The 21,824-nt window shown below is 34.5% G+C and overlaps 1 protein-coding gene across 2 annotated transcripts in view; it reads right to left on the bottom strand.

The window, feature by feature from the left end:
* Nucleotides 1-628: 628 nt before the first annotated feature.
* Nucleotides 629-21,824, bottom strand: part of LOC106158095 (uncharacterized) — a 42,384-nt gene continuing 21,188 nt past the window's right edge. Inside the window, exons 5-13 of one of the 2 annotated variants that reach the window (XM_087008714.1) lie at nt 19,229-19,366; nt 18,909-19,044; nt 18,590-18,745; nt 17,918-18,138; nt 17,429-17,561; nt 10,555-10,631; nt 1,535-1,663; nt 1,112-1,174; nt 629-789 (exon numbers count right to left, since the gene is read on the bottom strand). In XM_087008714.1, coding sequence (XP_086864840.1) covers nt 727-789; nt 1,112-1,174; nt 1,535-1,663; nt 10,555-10,631; nt 17,429-17,561; nt 17,918-18,138; nt 18,590-18,745; nt 18,909-19,044; nt 19,229-19,366 — 1,116 coding nt within the window. In that variant the 3' untranslated portion in view covers nt 629-726. The remainder of the gene's footprint in view (nt 790-1,111; nt 1,175-1,534; nt 1,664-10,554; nt 10,632-17,428; nt 17,562-17,917; nt 18,139-18,589; nt 18,746-18,908; nt 19,045-19,228; nt 19,367-21,824) is intronic. The other variant, XM_087008715.1, reaches the window with a different exon arrangement.

Genomic DNA, 21,824 nt, shown 5'->3' with positions numbered 1-21,824 from the left:
AACTTTTATAAAAATGCTCTGATCATGCCAATTTGACTTGCGTATTATAGATATTCATCAGTTCTGTAAGTTTCAAGCCAAAAAGTAAAGCCGTTTTTCACTTATCGTGTTAGCAGGGTTGCATATATGCTGAAAAAAGTGAAAAAACAGCGGACTTCCATGAAAATGGCCCGATCATGCTGATTTTCGAACTTGACCTGCGTATTAAGAATATTTATCAGTTCTGTAAGTTTCAAGCCAAAAGGTAAAATGGTTTTTCAAATATTGTGTTATCGGTGTTGCATAAATGTTGAAAAAAGTGAAAAAACTGCATTACTTCCATATTAATAGCCCGATCATGCTGATTTTCGAACTTGACCTGCATATTATGAATATTCATCAGTTCTGTAAGTTTCAAGCCAAAAGGTAAAATGGTTTTCCACTTATCGTGTTATCGTTAAAAGTGCACGGCAACGACGGCGACGACAGACGCAGGTGATGGCTATATGTACAGACACATCTGTGTCTGTACATAAAAAGCATAAAAGATTGTCAATGCTATTTTGCAACATGCTCTAAATCAAATTCATGTATAATTTTATCTTAATTTACAAAGTAACCCATATGAACACTATCTTCCCCCCCCCCCCCCCTTGTTATATCTGCAGTTTAATGAGACAGACTGAGCTCTAACTCATGAAGTCTTCCCATCAGATACGTCATTCTTAAAGACCTATAGGCAGGTTTCTAGTCCGTACTGTGGCCAGCCTTATGGTCAGTCAGGTCACACTGTGTATCTTCTATTCCATCCTGGAATACAAACATATATTAATTTTCAAATATAAGATATAAGCACCTGTGTGTGTGTGTGTGCGCGCGCGTGCGTGCAGGGAGGGGGGGGGAGAGCTCTAGCCTGACAAGTACCCAAAACTGTTTCTTTTTCAGTAATTTTGTTTTCACAACATATCAATATATATTATCAAATGTGTATTAATTTCCCCTAAAGTCAATGAGCTTAGACATGCTGTTTACACAATAATCACACTTGATTATATGTGGACCACCAGCTGAGAAGAAATATCTCATTCTGGCTGCTGCCATCAATTAAAGCAGTACAATTGAAGGCTTTTACCGTTTCCAAAAGATCCATCTTCTTAAAACTTCTTTCCAGGTCACTTGATTCTTCACATTTAATCTGAAAATTAAAAAGTAAAAAATGAAGCTGTAATTTGAGATGTTTTCTACATTTCCTATCAGAAGTTTTAAAATAAAACATGAGTTGCTGATAAATATGTAGTAGCTAATATAGCATAAGGTCATACAAAATTGATAAGTTGGTTAACAAATGGCAACTCTCTGTAAACAGGGATGGTAAACAAAATTTCTTTTTTTAACATAGATCTAGGATGATACAGGCATAGCATTATAGAGGGGGAATTTCAAAGTCACAGGGTGGACAGATTTTGCCCATTTAAACAACAACATCTTTTTGTGTGGTCAAATGTCAAAATTTTCACGATTTACTTATCATAAATAATTTAAAAAGGTGAATTACCGGACTTGACCATCCTTTTTGCTTGAAAAGCTTTTCAATTGCGATTTTTTGCTCCTCAGTTAAATTCATATGCACTTCTTTGCTCAGTGTGTCATTGATCTCAAAGACAGCCTGGGGTTCTGCGGTCGTCTAAGTGAAAAGTCAGAAAATTGACAAAGATACCAGTAGGTGTAAATAAAATAGATGAATTCAAACAATGTGTGCTGGAGATTTTTAAAATCAATTCTTCTATTCAAACAGCAGACAAAAATCTGCATTTCATTTCCCTGAAAACAGAATTCAAATATTTGGTTAAAAACTTGAAGTAACAGACTACACAAATAACTATATTTAAACAAGGCAGCAAAGCTGTCAAATGAACAGACAAAAAACAGGAAATAACAAAATAGGCTACTGTCAATTCTGATGCAAAAGTACATTATGTTAAACTGCAAATTCAACATCAAATTTTAACTAGAGGATCAGAGAGGCGATACCACCTCTGAATATTGTACCACCAGCTGGAGTAAGCGCGATCGTATAGACCCCCACACACACACAAATAAGGGACACTACCACCAGTCTTGTGCTTGACAAGCTGTAAAAAATGCAATCAACAAGAATTCTCAAAACATGCAAAAAAATATATAACTAAAAATGGTACAATCAAAGTTCAGTTCATAGTAAGGTAGGTCAAAGGTCAATTCAAGGTCACAGTAAATTTCCAGTATATGACTTCCTATTCAAGTTCAATAGCAACTATGGACCAATCTCTGCCAGTTTTGGAGATAAAAGGGAACCAAAATTTGCTAACTTCAATTCATGATAAAAAGTGGGTCAAAAGTCAATTTCAAGGTCACACTTAGATTGCCAGTATATGACTTCCTATTCAAATTCAATAGTAACTATAGGCGTATCTTTGCCAGTTTTAGAGATAAAATGGAACCAAAATTTGCAAAGTTAAGTTCATGATAAAAAGTAGGTAAAAGGTCAATTTTAAGGTCACAGTAAATTGCCTCTAATGACTTCCTATTCAAGTTCAATAATAATTATGGACCTATCTCTGCCAGTTTTGGAGATAAAAGGGAACCAAAATTTGTAAACCTCAATTCATGATGAAAAGTAGGTCATGGGTCAATTTCAAGGTCACATTTAGATTGCAAGTATATGACTTCCTATTTAAGTTCAATAATAATTATGGACCTATCTCTGCCAGTTTTGGAGATAAAAGGAAACCAAAATTTGTAAACCTCAATTCATGATGAAAAGTAGGTCGAAGGTCAATTTCAAGGTCACACTTAGATTGCCAGTATATGACTTCTATTCAAATCCAATAATTACTATGGGCTTATTTTGGCCAGTTTTGGAGATAAAAGGGAATCAACATTTGCAATGTTAAGTTCATGGTAAAAAGTAGGTCAAAGGTCAATTTTAAGGTCACAGTAAATTGACTTTAATGACTTCATATTCAAATTCAATAATAACTATGGACATATCATTGCCAGTCTTGCAGATAAAAGGGAACCAAAATTTGCGAAGTTCAATTCACGATGAAAAGTAGGTCAAAGGTCAATTTCAAGGTCACATTTAGATTGCCAGTATATGACTTCCTATTCAAGTTCAATAGTAACTATGGACCTATCTCTCCTAGTTTTGGAGATAAAAGGGAACAAAATTTGCATAGTTCAGTTCATGGTTAAAAGTAGGTCAAAGGTCCATTTTAAGGTCACAGCAAATTGTCTCTAATGACTTTCTATTCAAAATCAATAGTAACTATGGGCGTATCTTTGCCAGTTTTGAAAATAAAAGCATTAAAAAGTTGCAAAGTTCAGTTTATGGTGTAAAGTAGGTCAAAGGTCAATTTCAAGGTCACACTTAGATTGCCAGTATATGACTTCCTATTCAAGTTCAATAGTAACTTTGGACCTATCTCTGCCAGTTTTGGAGATAAAAGGGAACCAAAATTTGCAAAGTTCAATTCATAATGAAAAGTAGGTCAAAGGTTAATTTCAAGGTCACATTTAGATTGCCAGTATATGACTTCCTATTCAAGTTCAATAGTAACCATGGACCTATCTCTGCCAGTTTTGGAGATAAAAGGGAACCAAAATTTGCAAAGTTCAATTCATGATGAAAAGTAGGTCAAAGGTCAATTTCAAGGTCATATTTAGATTGCCAGTGTATGACTTCCTATTCAACTTCAATAGTAACTATGGACCTATCTCTGCCAGTTTTGGAGATATAAGGGACTAAATGTTATAATTTTGGAGTTACAATAATGTGCCATAAATTTCCAACAGAAAAAATTAATTAAAATAAATAAATAAAGTCAATTTGGTCAAAATTCTTGGAATGGGAGGTGCTCTGTAGTTCCAGATGTTCAAATTTGATAAAATAATGTCATTTTTGACCACAAGTTGTCTGCCTCACCAAGCCTTATGTTTTATTTTTCCGGGGTTCAAAATTTATTATCCATTACCGTACTGCACATTTTGCTTTCACCACCAATATGTACTTTTTGATACAGCGTAACTCAAAAACCGTATGGAATACAAAAAAATAAAGGTCAAAGGTCAAATCCAAGGGCATATTTGAAATCTCCACATATGACTTTTGGAAAGCCGTCAGTAGAAAATTTTCCCATAATTCCTTCCGTAGGGTAGATAATTAGCATTTAATTTTGCCATTTTTGGACAAGGGTGCATTGCAATGTGTGCCACACCTAGACCCCAATACCAACAAAGCCCAAATTTTACGTGGAACGAGTTGAGATTATAGGTGACCTAAATCCAAGAGATGGGTATGGAGGCCCTTACCATCTAGGAGGAGAAGCGGTAACGGTAACATGGCGGTGGAGCCGGCGGAACGGACCGGTGTGGCGTGTACCGCTCGGGGCGTGAATCATCCGTTCTGCTCATGCGCACAAAGCGCAGGCAAATCTGAGAGACTTCCGGCGTGTACAGTCCGTCTCTATAGAGTCATCAATACATTCTTAGCCTTTAATGAACATGCACTGTTGAGGACATACTGCAAATTCAAACATAATCTTCAGAAGTATTCATATCTTAAAGATGTTCACCTCTACAGGGATTTCCCTCAGGTGGCCATATCAACACACTAGCCTAGTAAAATCAATACTAAAATCAATACTAAAATAGTAGCCAGCAGCTGAATAACGACGGCCCGTCCACGGTAGGTTCATCCATGCGTCGAGCTGTAATTTGACGCTGATTCTCTATCAAAATTATCAATTAACACATGAATTTGATCCCCATCATAGTAAATGTATAATGTGGTAGGAAATGAACTAGCCAAATATAACTGTACAGGTGAATAACAACGGATCATTCACAGAACGGCTCATACATGCGTCTGCTGCGTGTACAATCGGTCAGGACGGATGGTTCACGCAGAACGGACCGTACACGTGACACCGGACGGGACTAAAACCAAACGCTGGTGGTACAATTATGCTCAACAGGTAATACCAATGTAAGTAAAATGTGTAACAAGCATAAGGCCTCAGGCCCATGGGAGTTCAAGTTCACACTTTGAAAATGTATAACTTCCAGAAAAAGAAGCCAATTAGACTGCTTTTCCAACTCCGGCTGCATTTTAGTCCTGTGTTTCTTTTTTGAAAGTTTGGCAATCATAAGTAACATGGTTTTCCCATAATGGTCATCATGTTAGCAGCACCCAAAATTGTGTTTTCTTCTATTCTGATGCAATATTACATAATGGTTAACAGCATAATGACCATCAATTTTTAATAATAAAATATTAGTATCATGGATATTCAGAAAATGTGACTAGCAAAGGTCTTCAGGCCCATGGAACTTCAAAGTCACAACTTGAAAATGCCAAAATGTAAACAAGATGGCACTGTTATGAAATGTTTTTTTTCCATTTTAAACAATTTTTAACATAAAACAAAATTAACAGTTTACTGCCATTTTTATATGATCAACTTAAAAAATTGATGAGATGGGAAAAATATCAATAGAGCAGTGTTAAATGTCCAATTTCTTCCATTCTGAGATTCTGAACATAGTGAATGATTGAATCTGACAAACTGCAATGATATGAGTTTATTTCCATTTTTGAAACTTGTTTACACAATACACGATAACAAGTTTACCATCATTTTTACAAAATCAACTAACAATGTTGTAAAGATGCAGGAAATGTTAAGGAAACACTTTTACGTAACTTGTTAATTAAATAATGAAACTGTTAACATGCCTAAGAATTGAATCTGAGGAAATATGAAAAAACAACATAACTTCTAAAATAATGGGCCGATTATGCTGATTTTTGAACTCAACCTGCGTTTTAGCAGGATTGACCACTCCTGTGAGTTTAATGACAATTGGCCCATCTGTTTTTATTATATTGTGTTTACAGTGTTGCATATATGCTGAAAAGTGAAAAAAAAAGCATAACTACTAAAATGGTGGCCCGATCATGCCGATTTTCAAACTTGACCTGCATTTTATGAATATTCATCAGCTCTGTAAATATAAAGCCAAAAAGTAAAACTGCCTTCCACTTATCCTGTTTACAATGAAAGTGCTTGTAGCGCCAGCAACGGCGATGTCGGCAACGACAGATGAGGGTGATGGCAATATGTACAGACACATTTATATATATTTACTGTACTGTTTGAGAACAATAAGTGGCATAGTTTTTCTTAAATGGTCATCATGGGAGCAGTGCCCAAAATAGTTTTTTTTTCAAATTTTGATGCAATATTACATAATGTTTAACAGCATAATGTCCATTAATTTTTAATAATAAAATATTAGTATCATGGATATTCAGAAAATGTGACTAGCAAAGGTCTTCAGGCCCATGGAACTTCTAAGTCACAACTTGAAATTGCCAAAATGTAAACAAGACAGCACTGTTCTGAAATGTTTTTTTTTTCATTTTTAACAATTTTTAACATAAAACAAAATTAACAGTGTACTGCCATTTTTTATATGATCAACTAAGAAAATTGATGAGATGGGAAAAATATCAATAGAGCAGTGTTAAATGTCCAATTTCTTCCATTCTGAGATTCTGAAGTGACATGGTTTTTCTTAAATGGTCATCAAGGGAGCAGAGCCCAAAATAATAATAATAATAATAATATTTATTTCTTAAAACCGCACTACACTAGCGTCTCAGTGCTGTTTACGGGTAAAATTATCAGGATTACAACTAATTATACATATAATAAAAGCTAAGGTAAAAAACAATTAAAATAATTAAAGCTGGCTAAAATAGTAATGGTCTGAACAATAAAACTTTTTTTCTGATAAGATGAGACAATTTTAATTAAAATACTGTGCAAATAAGAATGTTTTTAAATCTTTTTTAAAAACCTCAACACTGTCAATAGTCCGAATGTGTGAGGGTAATTGATTCCATAAAATTGGTGCTGAAATTGAAAATGCCCTGTGGCTGTAGGTTTTGGTTGTTTTTTTATTATCATTTCTGATAAAACAAGGAGTGGAAGTGGATCTGGTAGACCTGGAGAGACTGGGTGTACTTGGATGTAGCATCGAGTTAAAATATGAGGGGCATTCACCTCTGGTGAATTTAAAAACAAACAACAGTAATTTAAAAACAATTCTCTGTCGCACAGGAAGCCAATGTAGTTCGAATAATAGGGTGAAATGTTTGATCTGAGAGGGATTTTGGTCAGTAGTCGTGCTGCAGCATTTTGGACAAATTGCAATTTTTCAATTTGATAGGTAGGAAGACCATTCAGCAGACTGTTTCCGTAGTCAAGATGTGAAGTTATAAAGGCATGGACAAGCCTCTCCATTTGACTTTTATCAAGGATGTGGGATAGTTTGGAAATTTTTTTTAAGACCATAGAAAGCGGCTTTTTTTACTGATGTCGGCAGCCATATCGCACCTATTATCAAAAATTACTCCAAGGTTTTTAACCTCATCTTTTACCGTGACTGTACTGTTTCCAATTTCTAATAGTTCTAGTTTTTCCGCATCCTTAGAAAAACGAGAAGTAAAGTGAACTACTTCTGTTTTGCCATCATTGAAAACAAGTGAATTGGCATTAAGCCATTGGCTCAACTGAATAATACATTTCTGGATAGATGGCCTGTCGCAAACAATATAAATTTGTGAGTCATCTGCATAGAGCATAAGGTTAAAACCGTACTTAGAGACAATGTCCTCAATTGGTGACGTCTAGAGAGTGAACAGGATGGGGCCGTGTACAGAGCCTTGTGAGAACATAGTGAATGATTGAATCTGACAAACTGCAATGATATGAGTTTATTTCCATTTTTGACACTTTATTACACAATACACAATAACAAGCTTACCATCATTTTTACATAATCAACTAACAATGTTGTAAAGATGAAGGAAATGTCAAACAAACACTTTTACGTATCTCATTAGTTCAATAATGAGACTGTTAACATGCCTCAGAATTGAATCTGAGGAAATGTGAAACAAGACGGCACTGTTCTGAAATGGGTTTTTTTCCCATTTTTAACATTTTTTTACATAAAACAAAATTAACAGTTTACTGCCATTTTTATATGATCAACTAAGAAATTTAATGAGATGAGAAAAATATCAATAGAATAGTGTTAAATGTCCAATTTCTTCCATTCTGAGATTCTGAACATAGTGAATGATTGAATCTGACAAACTGCAATGATATGAGTTTATTTCCATATTTGAAACTTGATTACACAATACACGATAACAAGTTTACCATCATTTTTACATAATCAACTAACAATGTTGTAAAAATGCAGGAAAAGTCAAACAAACACTTTATGTATCTCATTAGTTAAATAATAAGACTGTTAACATGCCTAAGAATTGAATTTGAGGAAATGTGAAAAAACAGCATAACTTCTAAAACAATGACCCGATTATGCTAATTTTCAAACTCAACCTGCGTTTTAGCAGGATTGACCACTCCTGTGAGTTTAATGACAATTGGCCAATCTATTTTTCTTATATTGTGTTTACAGTGTTGCATATATACTGAAAAATAAAACAAGGCAGCAAAACTGTCTAATGTACAGACAAAAAAAAAAAAAAAAAGAAAATAAATATGCAAAAAATAGGTCATTTTGTCAATTTTGATGCAATAATAAATAATGCTGTCAATCAACACTGAATTTTAATCATGAACAACAGATAACATGGTCAATAACAGGAGAGATATTTTCTGACAGTATTCCAAATTCCAAACCCAATTCCAAATCTTTGTTGATCCATCCTCCATTTTTGATGGTCTTCCAACAGAAAAAAATAGATACCCGTCAATGTAAACATTAAATTCTGACCATCTTCCAGAAGGCCCAGAAGACAGTCTCAATCCCCCCTTGCAATAAGATTACAGTTTCAGGACCACAAGAGTTCAAATTCACATACTAGTAATGAAAATCACAATATGTGTAAAATGATAACAGTGCAAAAAATAATATTACATAATGTTTAAAGACATAAAAATCAATACAATTGCTCATGTGGAAATACAGAAAATGCACAGCACTTCTGGTGGATGGGAGTTAAAAATCACATCTTGAAGATGCTGGTGTTTGAAAAATAATCTAAAAAAATTTTAAATAAAACGTAAAAAATTCCAATAAAGCTGCTATTCAAACTTTTAATCTAGCTGTATTAACTTGACATTAATAACCCCACCAAGTTTGAGAAAAATAAAGCACTGTTATTCATCTATAGCATGTAGGCATAACACATTTTTTTTTGTTGTAAATTTATTTGTAATATTAAACACCATTTATCTGCATAATTATCACCAAATCCTAATTATGTGACACAGTTAAGAGAGCTAAACCTATGGGACTTTACAGGGAAATCTCAACTAGTGTTTTATGTAATCTCATTTAATGGCCAATTGAAAATTAATGAGTAGGCAAGTGACTTTATAGACCTTAATTTAATTAGTGATCACCCAAAGGACAATTTCATAGACTGCCATCCATACAGTACCATCATATATCACAAATGTGTTATAGGTGTTGCATACATGCTGAAAAAAGTGAAAAAAAACAGCATTATACTTCCCTAAAAATGACCCGATCATGCTGATTTTCAAACTTGACCTGCGTATTATGAATATTCATTAGTTCTGCAAGTTTCAAGCCAAAAGGTAAAATGGTTTTCCACTTATCATGTTATCAGTGTTGCATATATGCTGAAAAAAGTGAAAAAACAGCATAACTACCCTAAAAATGACCCGATCATGCTGATTTTCGAACTTGACCTGCGTCATATGAATATTCATTAGTTCTGCACGTTTCAAGCCAAAAGGTAAAATGATTTTCCACTTATCATGTTATCAGTGTTGCATATATGCTGAAAAAAGTGAAAAACAGCATAACTTCCCTAAAAATGACCCAATCATGCTTAATTTCAAACTTGACCTGCGTATTATGAATATTCATCAGTTCTGTAAGTTTCAAGCCAAAAGGTAAAATGGCTTTCCACTTACCGTGTTATCAACTTATCGGTGCTGCATATATGCTGAAAAAAGTGAAAAAACAGCATAACTTCCCTAAAAATGACCCAATCATGCTGATTTTCGAACTTGACCTGCGTATTATGAATATTCATCAGTTTTGTAAGTTTCAAACCAAAAGAAGAAACAGCTTTCCACTTATCGTGTTATCGGTAAAAGTGCACGGCGACGACGATGGCGACGACAGACGCAGGTGACGGCTATATGTACAGACACATCTGTGTCTGTACATAAAAATCAGCATTACTACAAAAATAGTGGCCCGATCATGCCGATTTTCAAACTTGACCTGCGTTTTAGTAAGATTGATTACTCCTGTGAGTTTTATGACAACAGGCTTATCGGTTTTCCTTGAAATATGTTTACAGTGTTGCATATATCGTGTTTACAAGGAAAGTGCACAGCTCCGACGGCGACGGCGACGACAGACGCAGGTGATGGCAATATGTACAGACACATCTGTGTCTGTACATAAAAATGACAGTCTTCTTATCTTTTTTTTCAATGTAGTGAAAATTACCTTGTCTGTCTGTCTAATTGGCACAAAACCATCACTAAAGAAGACACCTTTCAGAACACTCATGCATTTTTTCAGGTCTGAAAAAATGTAAATTTAATTTCTTGAATTTTAAAATTTTAAAATCAGATCAGACAGAAAATGACAAAGAGAGAGAGAGAGAGAGAGAGAGAGAGAGAGAGAGAGAGAGATTAGATGGTATTCAGAATATGGTTATTAATTAACCTTAGTACAAATAGTGATCACGTGAAGATAAAATCTCCATTGTTGATGAGTAGGGGTTAGACCAATCCCACTGGGTCAGTTAAATAACATATTTTAATATGAAAAAAAAAAAAAAAGAGACACCTGGAAAATCATAGACAAGGCAGGTGCCTATGGTGAAAGTGATGTGCCTAATGGTGAAAGTGTTGTATACTTGCAGAATCAACTTGTTTCAAAATATTTATTTATACAATATGTACGTATCTTAAAAACAAGGCAGCAAAGCTGTCAAATGTACAGACAAAAAACAGAAAATAAAGATGCAAAAAAAGGTCATTTTGTCAATTTTGATGCAATAATAAATAATGCTTATAATAGCACTGTCAGTCAACACTGAATTTTAATCATGCATAACAGGTAACATGGTCAATAACAGGAGCGGACCCTGAGATATTTTCTGACAGTATTCCAAAGTATCTATGTTGATCCATCCTCCATTTTGATGGACTTCCAACTGAAAAAAATAGATACCAGTCAATATAAACTTAATAACCTGTCTTCCAGAAGACCCAGAAGATGGTCTCAATCCACCCCTTCAATAAGACTACAGTTTCAGTTTGAGAAACCAAAGTCACATGATGAAAGTCTCAATATTTGAAAAAATGATGACAGTGTATAAAATAATATTATATAATGTTTAAAGACATAAAAAACAATACAATTGCTTATGTGGAAATACAGAAAATGTGCAGAGCCTCGAGCGGATGAGAGTTAAAAGTCACAAATGCAAGTGTTTGAGAAAAAATTGTAAAGGAAAACATAGCAAAACTAGAAAACCACCGAGAGTGCAGACCTCTGCCAAGGCAGCAATTGTTGATTATTATTGATTATTGATTGATTATTGAGCCAGACCACCACTAAAAACTTATCATTGTCCTCTTTGGCCCAATTCTGACAGTTCCTGAAAATTTCGGCAAAATCGGTCCATAACTTTTTGAGTTATGTAGATGACAGACAAACAGGGGTGAAAATATGACCTCTTTGGCAGAGCCTGAGGTAAATATAATTTCAATGAAGCTGCTTTTCAAACTTTTAATCTTTGATAATATATATATATATATATATATATATATATATATATATATATATATATATATATATATATATATATATATATAATAACCTGCATAATTATCACTGCTTCCTTATTATTAATCTAGCAGAGTGCTTAACTTTTGGGAGTTTACAAGGAAATATCAACAAGTGTGCTTTATGTAATCTCCTTTAATGGCCTATCAATCAGGCAAATGACTTTATAACTCAGAAATTAGCTAAGTGATACCCAAGGGATATTAACAGACTGACCCTCTCAAAGGGCTTTCAGGCCCATAAGTCACATCTTAAGAAAAGCACAAAACAATTATGCACACAATAGGAGACTACCAATTCTGATGCAATAATACATTATGTTTTACTGCACAGTCAACATCAAATTTTAATTATGCACAACAGGTAACAACGACGAAAGTAAAAGCATAAGGCTTCAGGCCCATCAGAGTTCAAGTTTATACTTAAAAAGTGCCAGAATGAAAAAAATGAAAATTTCACACAAAATTGCATAAATTCAATAATAAACTAGAGGATCAGAGAGGCGATACCGCCTCCTGGTATTGTACCACCAGCTGGAGTAAGAGCATTCGTATGGGAAGGAAAAAGAAGGGGGAGGGGTTGTCTCACTAGTTGACGATCTTTCGCAAACAAAAGCCATTGAATGAATATACAATTGCAACGATCCCCCACTGAGGATACGAAAATTACGTTCTTCCTTGCTCTTTGGCCAACGAAGACTCAAATATGAAAATCGCGTCCTCATCTCTTTCACATTGGGAATGAACTTTCGCTAACAATTTGAAAGTTGTCTTTTTTTGTCTGCCAGTTTTAGAGATAAAATGGAAAAACATTTGCAAAGTTCAGTTCATGGTGAAAAGTAGGTCACACTAAGATTGCCAATATATGACTTCCTATCCAAGTTCAATAGTAACTATGGACCTATCTCTGCCAGTTTTGGATATGAAAGGGAAGCAAAATTTGCAAAGTTCAGTTCATGGTGAAAAGTAGGTCAAAGGTCAATTTCAAGGTCACATTAAGATTGCCAGTGTATGACTTCCTATTCAAAGTTCAATAGTAACTATGGACCTATCTCTGCCAGTTTTGGATACGAAAGGGAAGCAAATTTTGCAAAGTTCAGTTCATGGTGAAAAGTAGGTCAAAGGTCAATTTCAAGGTCACATTTAGATTGCCAGTGTATGACTTCCTATTCAAGTTCAATAGTATCTATGGACCTATCTCTGCCAGTTTTGGAGATAAAAGGGCAGCAAAATTTGCAAAGTTCAGTTCATGGTGAAAAGTAGGTCAAATGTCAATTTTAAGGTCACATTTAGATTGCCAGTGTATGACTTCCTATTCCAGTTCAATAGTAACTATGGACCTATCTCTGCCAGTTTTGGAGATAAAAGGGCAGCAAAATTTGCAAAGTTCAGTTCATGGTGAAAAGTAGGTCAAATGTCAATTTCAAGGTCACATTTGGATTGCCAGTATATGACTTCCTACTCAAGTTCAATAGTAACATTGGACCTATCTCTGCCAGTTTTGGAGATAAAAGGGAAGCAAAATTTGAAAAGTTCAGTTCATGGTGAAAAGTAGGTCAAAGGTAAATTTCAAGGTCACATTTAGATTGCCAGTATATGACTTCCTATTCAAGTTCAATAGAAACTATGAACCTATCTCTGCCAGTTTTGGAGATAAAAGGGAGGCAAAATTTGAAAAGTTCAGTTCATGGTGAAAAGTAGGTCAAAGGTCAATTTCAAGGTCACATTTAGATTGCCAGTATATGACTTCCTATTCAACTTCAATAGTAACTATGGATCTATCTCTGCCAGTTTTGGAGATAAAAGGGAAGCAAAATTTGCAAAGTTCAATTCATGGTGAAAAGTAGGTCAAAGGTCAATTTCAAGGTCACAGTAAGATTGCCAGTATATGACTTCCTATTCAACTTCAATAGTAACTATAGACCTATCTCTGCCAGTTTTGGAGATATAAGGGACTAAATGTTATAATTTCGGAGTTACCTCAATGTGCCATAAATTTCCTACAGAAAAAATTAATTAAAATAAAGAAAAGGTCATTTTGGTCAAAATTCTTGAAATGGGAGGTGCTCTGAAGTTCCAGAAGTTCAAATTTGATGGAATAATGTCATTTTTGACCACAAGTTGTCTGCTTTGCCAAGCCTTATGTTTTATTTTTCCAGAGTTCAAAATTTATTATCCATTACCGTACTGCACATTTTGCTTTCACCACCAATTTGTACTTTTTGATACAGCGTAACTCGAAAACCGTATGGAATACAAAAAAACGGAGACCACTTGCAGTGTTGGGCTTTACATGCTCTACAAAATGCAAAAAAGAATGGGTCTCTAGCATTAACGGTTCCCGAATTAGAGTTTTCAGTTTCGGTATCTTATGGCTGCTACACCCGTGAAAATGCACCGATTGACCCCAAATTTACAGAGATGATAGATGACACCAAGGGTAACACTTTCCATAAATATTACTGGTTAAGTCAGTGTGGTGTCTGAATAACAGCGCAAATAAATTTTTTTTCGTAAAAAAATTCCATTTTTTTTGAAAATTTTGGCCCGTTTGACCTTAAAATAAAGGTCAAAGGTCAAATCCAAGGGCATATTTGAAATCTACACATATGACTTTTGGAAAGCCGCCTGTAGAAATTTTTCCCATACTTCCTCCCGTAGGGTAGATAATTAGCTTTTAATTTTGCCATTTTTGGACAAGGGTGCATTACAATGAGTGCCACACCTAGACCCCAATACCGACAAAGCCCAAATTTTACGTGGAACGAGTTGAGATTATAGGTGACCTAAATCAAAGAGATGAGTATGGAGGCCCTTTCCGTCTAGGAGGAGAAGCGGTAACGGTAACATGGCCACGGAGCCGGCGGAGCCAGCGGAATGGACCGGACGGGACTAAAACCATGTGTACCGCCAGCGCTTACGCTGGTGGTACAATGAAAACCCAATTGACCTGGCTTTCCAATTTGAACTGCATGCCAATCCTAAAAATAATACTTGTAAGTTAAAAATAATAATAAGTAACACAGTTTTCTTTTCATAATGTTTGCAGTAGCAATGTAAAAATATTGTTGTCAATTTTGATGTAACATTACATAATAAATAATAGAATAATTATCACCAATTTTTGATTATTGACAATAAATAGCATGGACATGTAGAAAATTTGATTACCATTCGGCTTCATGTCCATGGGAGCTCCGAGTCCCAAAATGAATATGCCAAAAAGATAATGAATATTTCACTCAAATGTATAACTTCCAGAAAAAGAAGCCAATTAGACTGCTTTTCCAACTCATTCTGCATTTGAGTCTTGTGTTTCTTTTTTAAAGGTTTGACAGTCATAACACGGTTTTCCCATAATGGTCATCATGGCAGCATCACAAAAAATTGTGTTTTCTTCTATTTTGATGCAACATTACATAATGCTTAACAGCATAATGACCATCAATTTTTAATAATGGAATATTAGTAACATGGACATTCAGAAAACGTGACTAGCAAAGGTCTTCAGGATCATGGAACTTCAAAGTCACACCTTGAAAATGCCAATATGTGAAAAATTAAATTTTCACAAAAAAGTGTTTAACTGCCAGAAAAAATTACCAAACAGACTGCATTGCCTACTGAAGCTGTATTTTAGCCCCCTGTTTCTTTCCTGTAAGTTTGAAAACAGTAATTGACATGATTTTTGTTAAATGGTCATCATGAGAGCAGTGCCCAAAATAGGGGTTTCTTCAAATTTTGATGCAATATTACATAATGTTTAACAGCATAATGACCATCAATTTTTAATAATGGAATATTAGTCACATGAATATTCAGAAAACATGACTAGCAAAGGTCTGCAGGCTCATGGAACTTCAAAGTCACACCTTGAAAATGCCAATATGTGAAAAATTAAATTTTCACAAAAAAGTGTTTAACTGCCAGAAAAAATTACCAAACAGACTGCATTGCCTACTGAAGCTGTATTTTAGCCCCCTGTTTCTTTTCTGTAAGTTTGAAAACAGTAAGTGACATGGTTTTTCTTAAATGGTCATCATGGGAGCAGTGCCCAAAATAGGGGTTTCTTCAAATTTTGATGCAATATTACATAATGTATAACAGCATAATGACCATCAATTTTTAATAATAGAATATTAGTAACATGAACATTCAAAAAACGTGACTAGCAAAGGTCTGCAGGCTCATGGAACTTCAAAGTCACACCTTGAAAATGCCAATATGTGAAAAATTAAATTTTCACAAAAAACTGTTTAATTGCCAGAAATATTTACCAAACAGACTGCATTGCCTACTGAAGCTGTATTTTAGTCCCATGTTTCTTTCCTGTAAGTTTGAGAACAGTGAGTGACATGATTTTCCTTAAATGGTCATCATGGGAGCAGTGCCCAAAATAGGTATTTCTTCAAATTTTGATGCAATATTACATAATGTTTAACAGCATAATGACCATCAATTTTTAATAATAAAATATAAGTATCAGGGATATTCAGAAAATGTGACTAGCAAAGGTCTTCAGGACCATGGAACTTCAAAGTCACATCTTGAAAATGCCAAAATGTAAACAAGACAGCACTGTTCTGAAATGGGTTTATTTCCATTTTTAACACTTTTTTAACATAAAACAAAATTAACAGTTTACTGCCATTTTTATATGACCAACTAAGAAAATTGATGAGATGGGAAAAATATCAATAGAACAGTGTTAAATGTCCAATTTCCTCCATTCTGAGACTCTGAACATAGTGGATAGTGGAATCTGACAAACTGCAATGATATGTGTTTATTTCCATTTTTGACACTTCATTACACAATACATGATAACAAATTTACCATCATTTTTACATAATCAACTAATAATGTTGTAAAGATGCAGGAAATGTCAAACAAACACTTTTACGTATCTTATTGGTTCAATAATGAGACTATTAACATGCCTAAGAATTGAATCTGAGGAAATGTGAAAAAAAAGCATAACTTCTCAAAAATGGCCCGATTATGCTGATTTTCGAACTTGACCGGCGTATTATGAATATTCATCAGTTCTGTAAGTTTCAAGCCAAAAGGTAAAATGTTTTTTCACTTATCGTGTTTACGGTGTTGTATGTCTGCTGAAAAAAGTGAAAAAAAAAAGCATAACTTCCCTAAAAATGACCCGATCATGCTGATTTTCGAACTTGACTGGCGTATTATGAATATTCATCAGTTCTGTACCTTTCAAGCCAAAAGGTAAAACGGTTTTTCAATTATCGTGTTTACGGTGTTGCATATCTGCTGAAAAAAGTGAAAAAAAAGCATAACTTCCCTAAAAATGAACCGATCATGCTGATTTTCGAACTTAACCACATTATTATGAATATTCATCAGTTCTGTAAGTTTCAAGCCAAAAGGTAAAATATTTTTTCACTTATCGTGTTTACGGTAAAAGTGCACGCCAATGGCGACGGCGATGAAAGACGCAGATGACGGCTATATGTACAGACACATCTGTGTCTGTACATAAAAAAGAAAAAAAAACTCACCCTCAGTTACATCTCTAGCCTCATTCAATTTATTAAGTAGTTCTCCAGCTGGAAGCCCCGTAGCAAAGTTTACAGCAGCATTGATGCAAAAAGCAACAATTTCCTCAAACTCTTCACGAAATGATTCGTCAACCTTGAAAATATATTGTGAAGAAGTTCAGGCTAAGGTTAATTAATATTTTGAACAGAATGAAAATTTGATCCAAGTTCTATGCCATTTTTGTAAGAAGGTCATTTAATTTTTGAGCCCCCCTTCCCTCTAACTTTGTAAGAGCAATGTGTTTTTTTTATTTTCTTATATTTTTTTGCAGTGATAAAAAAAAAAGAATAGTGAATTAGAAAAGATTCAATGCATATAATCATTTCGAGGTGCAAAAATCTGAAATGCATCTGAAATGAACACGGTTTGTCAAAATGTTTCTAAACCAAGAATGAATTAATGCCAATTTGTGCAAACCCATGCATTGTTTTTCAACATAATGAACTTACATAATGTAATGCATCTCTCCAGTGTTCTTTCATGTCATAAGTGGATTTAAATGTATACCCAGCACAAAGTACAATGAAAGTTCTCAGGACATTCCACAGGTCATTTATGACCATGGCCCTGCTGCCTGGTGTCAGTGGATTAGGAATGACCTGAGCAAGGCCAAGGTCAACAACCTTGACTTCCATACCAGACTTGGTGTCTTCAAGGAGAATGTTGCCAGCTGCAAAAATATAAAAGTTACCTATATAATACAAATTAATGTATGGTTGCAGAATTGATTTTAAGTGTCTAAAAATTGCAAATAGTACAGTCTGTGCTTTTACACATGTAAGTCAAAGATACACATATATAACTCTCTTAAATGATATAACGTAGTCTGTTGCTTGAGTTTCAAAACCAATACAGTCATTTAATATACTGTATAAGCATTAAAGGAACGGTAATTTGTAATATGTTCATTTTTTCATTTCAAAATCCTGTGTAATGCATCTTAAGGCAATAACTGTGACCATTCCTTGAAATACATACATGTACAATTTGTGTGCAGACAGGAAGTCGAATGGCTAACTTCTTGAACTTGATATATGACACATTTATGTGGTTTTAATTGGCACATTCTAAATATTCCAATGACTTTCACTGTCAGCTTTATCTAAGTTTTTGTAACTCACTGTGAAGATCATTGTGTGTGTACCCCTTTTCATGAAGTGCTTGGATGGCTTCAAGTAGACCTTTGACCACAAAGATGGAAAATGACCACTGGGCTGCTGGACCTTGTTGTTGAAGCTGGGAAAAATACTGGTCTATGACTTCAGTCAAAGTAATTTCTAAGATAAATAAATAAGTAAATAAATTAATAAAGTAAAACAAATTGATATATTAATTCATGATAGGTATATGCATACTTTCATAATAGCTAGCTGGACATATTAATAGTTCCATATCTATACATGTATTTTCAAAGATTTTAAAACAACTGTAAAGTCTTACTTGGCTGTAAGGGTTCCATAAATAATAATACTTTGTCTCCCTCTACTTCAAGCACGTACAGCTCTGGAAAATGTGGATTATCTTCCATAGCCACCCAAGCTCTTATCTCCTCTTCCCTGAAGTCTAGTAACATTACCTGAGATATGGAATAATATAAAATATAAAGAAAAAAAGAAATAACTAAGTAAGAGCAGCATCATTTTCCCATTCTTTCATGACATACCAAGTAAATTGAGTGAATTTAACTGATTCCCATTAAAATTTCAATGAATAAATCAACATATTAGCATCAAACGCTCAAAATCTGCAGCATTACATACCTGTTTAAGAGCTGATTGTTCTTTAGTTGCTAAATCATAGACCATAACAACTTTCCCATGTACTCCTTCTCCCAAAATCTGATCCATGTTTATTGTATAATGCTTCCCTTCTTTATAGAATCCATACTGTGGTTTATTCTAAAATATTAAAGTATTTGCTTGACTGGCATTCATATTTATTCTTTTTCACTTATTTTGATTAGGGATGCTAGCTAGGTCAGCACAGTTTGTTAAACAATTATGCATAAACCTTGTCCATACAGAATATTGTTTTCTATTATGACTTACAAAAAGATGTTTCATAACTAGAGGATCAGAGAGGCGATACCGCCTCCGAATATTGTACCACCAGCTGGTCACATTTAGATTGCCAGTATATGACTTCCTATTCAACTTCAATAGTAACTATGGACCTATCTCTGCCAGTTTTGGAGATATAAGGGACTAAATGTTATAATTTTGGAGTTACAATAATGTGCCATAAATTTCCTAAATTAAATTAATAAATTAATTAAAATACAGAAAAGGTCATTTTGGTCAAAATTCTTGAAATGGGAGGTGCTCTGAAGTTCCAGATGTTGAAATTCGATGAAATAATATCATTTTTGACCACAAGTTGTCTGTTTTGCCAAGCCTTATGTTTTATTTTTCTGGAGTTCAAAATTTATTATCCATTACCATACTGCACATTTTGCTTTCACCACCAATATGTACTTTTTGATACAGTGTAACTCGAAATCCGTATGGAATACAAAAAAACGGAGACCACATGCAGTGTTGGGCTTTACATGCTCTACAAAATGCAAAAAAGAATGGGTCTCTAGCATTAACGGTTCCTGAATTAGAGACAGTTTTCAGTTTCAGAATCTTATGGCCGCTAATACCGTGAAAATGCACTGACTGACCCCAAATTCACAGAGATGAAAGATGACCTGAAGGGTAACACTTTCCAATAATATTATTGGTTAAGTCTGTGTGGTGTCTGAATAACAGCGCAAATAATATTTTTTTCGTAAAAAAATTCATTTTTTTGAAAATTTTGGCCCGTTTGACCTTGAAATAAAGGTCAAAGGTCAAATCCAAGGGCATATTTGAAATCTACACATATGACTTTTGGAAAGTCGTCTGTAGAAATTTTTCCCATAATTCCTTCCGTAGGGTAGATAATTAGCATTTAATTTTGCCATTTTTAGACAAGGGTGCATTGCAATGAGTGCCACACCTAGACCCCAATACCGACAAAGCCCAAATTTTACGTGGAACGAGTTGAGATTATAGGTGACCTAAATCCAAGAGATGGGTACGGGGGCCCTTACCGTCTAGGAGGAGAAGCGGTAACGGTAGCTGTCCGGCGGAGCCAGCGGAACGATCCGGACGGGACTAAAACCATGTGTACCGCCAGCGCCAACGCTGGTGGTACAATGAAAGCTATATATAGAGTGATATTGAGATCAGGAATTACCGGCCAATATGATAATCTTGAAAATGAGTCTTTTCATTATATCAATAATATCTGTGGGCCAAATACCGAAACCCTCCCCCCCCTTAGTGATTTTCGTTCACTATGTTTTTCTGATAGCTTAGGTCTTTAGCTTTTATTTTCTGCTTGTTTGCCATTAAACTGGTGGTGGGTGTGTGTGCTACAGCCGTTGCCATGGTAACACACGGGTTAAAAATTGACATTTCTGAGCCCAACAAAATCTAAAATATTTCATACACATAAACTAAATAGAATTCAAAATCGTTCTAGACATGTAGTCTAAGATGTGCACTATACCTAACGATGAACAAAATATTCCAAGATGGCGGCAAATCCAAGATGGCGGCCAATTTTTGCTGTTTTTTCAGAAATTATGATAATTTTTAATTTTTTAATTCTTATTTAATTATTAAAGAATTGCAATATCTGAGATATTTTGATGCACCAGTGTAGCATGGAATCTCTACTTTCTGCCTGTAGTGTTTGTTCAAGGTGCAATCTTTTTATTGAGATGAAAAATCCTGAAATCCAACATGGCTGCCACAAAACAAGTCTTTTACATGTAGCTGTCCTATCTGGAAATATGACAGATTTATCATCCCTAAAATAAGTTCTTTATTACTTTTGGTGCACTCAATATAAAAACAGAACCCTTTTCAATTACTTGACTTAATTTGGATTACAGTATGGCTTTCAAAATTCAAAATGGCCGCCAATGACCGTGAATTTACATCTTTGTAACCAGTAGACTAAAATATGACAGTAATATTCCTAATTTTATCTTAAGTTTGGATGAATACTTATGTTTTAATAGTGCTGATCACTACTAGATGTGTGGTCATGTAAAATGATTAAAAAAAAGAAAGAAAGATCAAATGGTCAACAATAACCTAGACTAGATAAAAGACCTATAATACCCCCCAATCAATGCAAGTCACTCACATTTGACCTAAGAAATCACACAAAGTTTCATGTACATGCTAATCATTCACATTTGACATGGGAAAGAATACTTTTGAGTTGAAATACTAATGTATTCTGTCGCATTTGAAAGAAATGGCTGTCAGTGAGTATAGGGGACTATATAATCATGGTCAATATGATACACTCTTGCTA

This window comes from Lingula anatina, chromosome 3 (genome assembly GCF_051362555.1).
Source record: "Lingula anatina isolate TDL-2025a chromosome 3, LinAna3.0, whole genome shotgun sequence".
Lineage (NCBI taxonomy): Eukaryota > Metazoa > Brachiopoda > Lingulata > Lingulida > Lingulidae > Lingula > Lingula anatina.
Note: the sequence above shows the minus strand (reverse complement) of the source record. Positions and strands in the feature narration are given on the sequence as shown.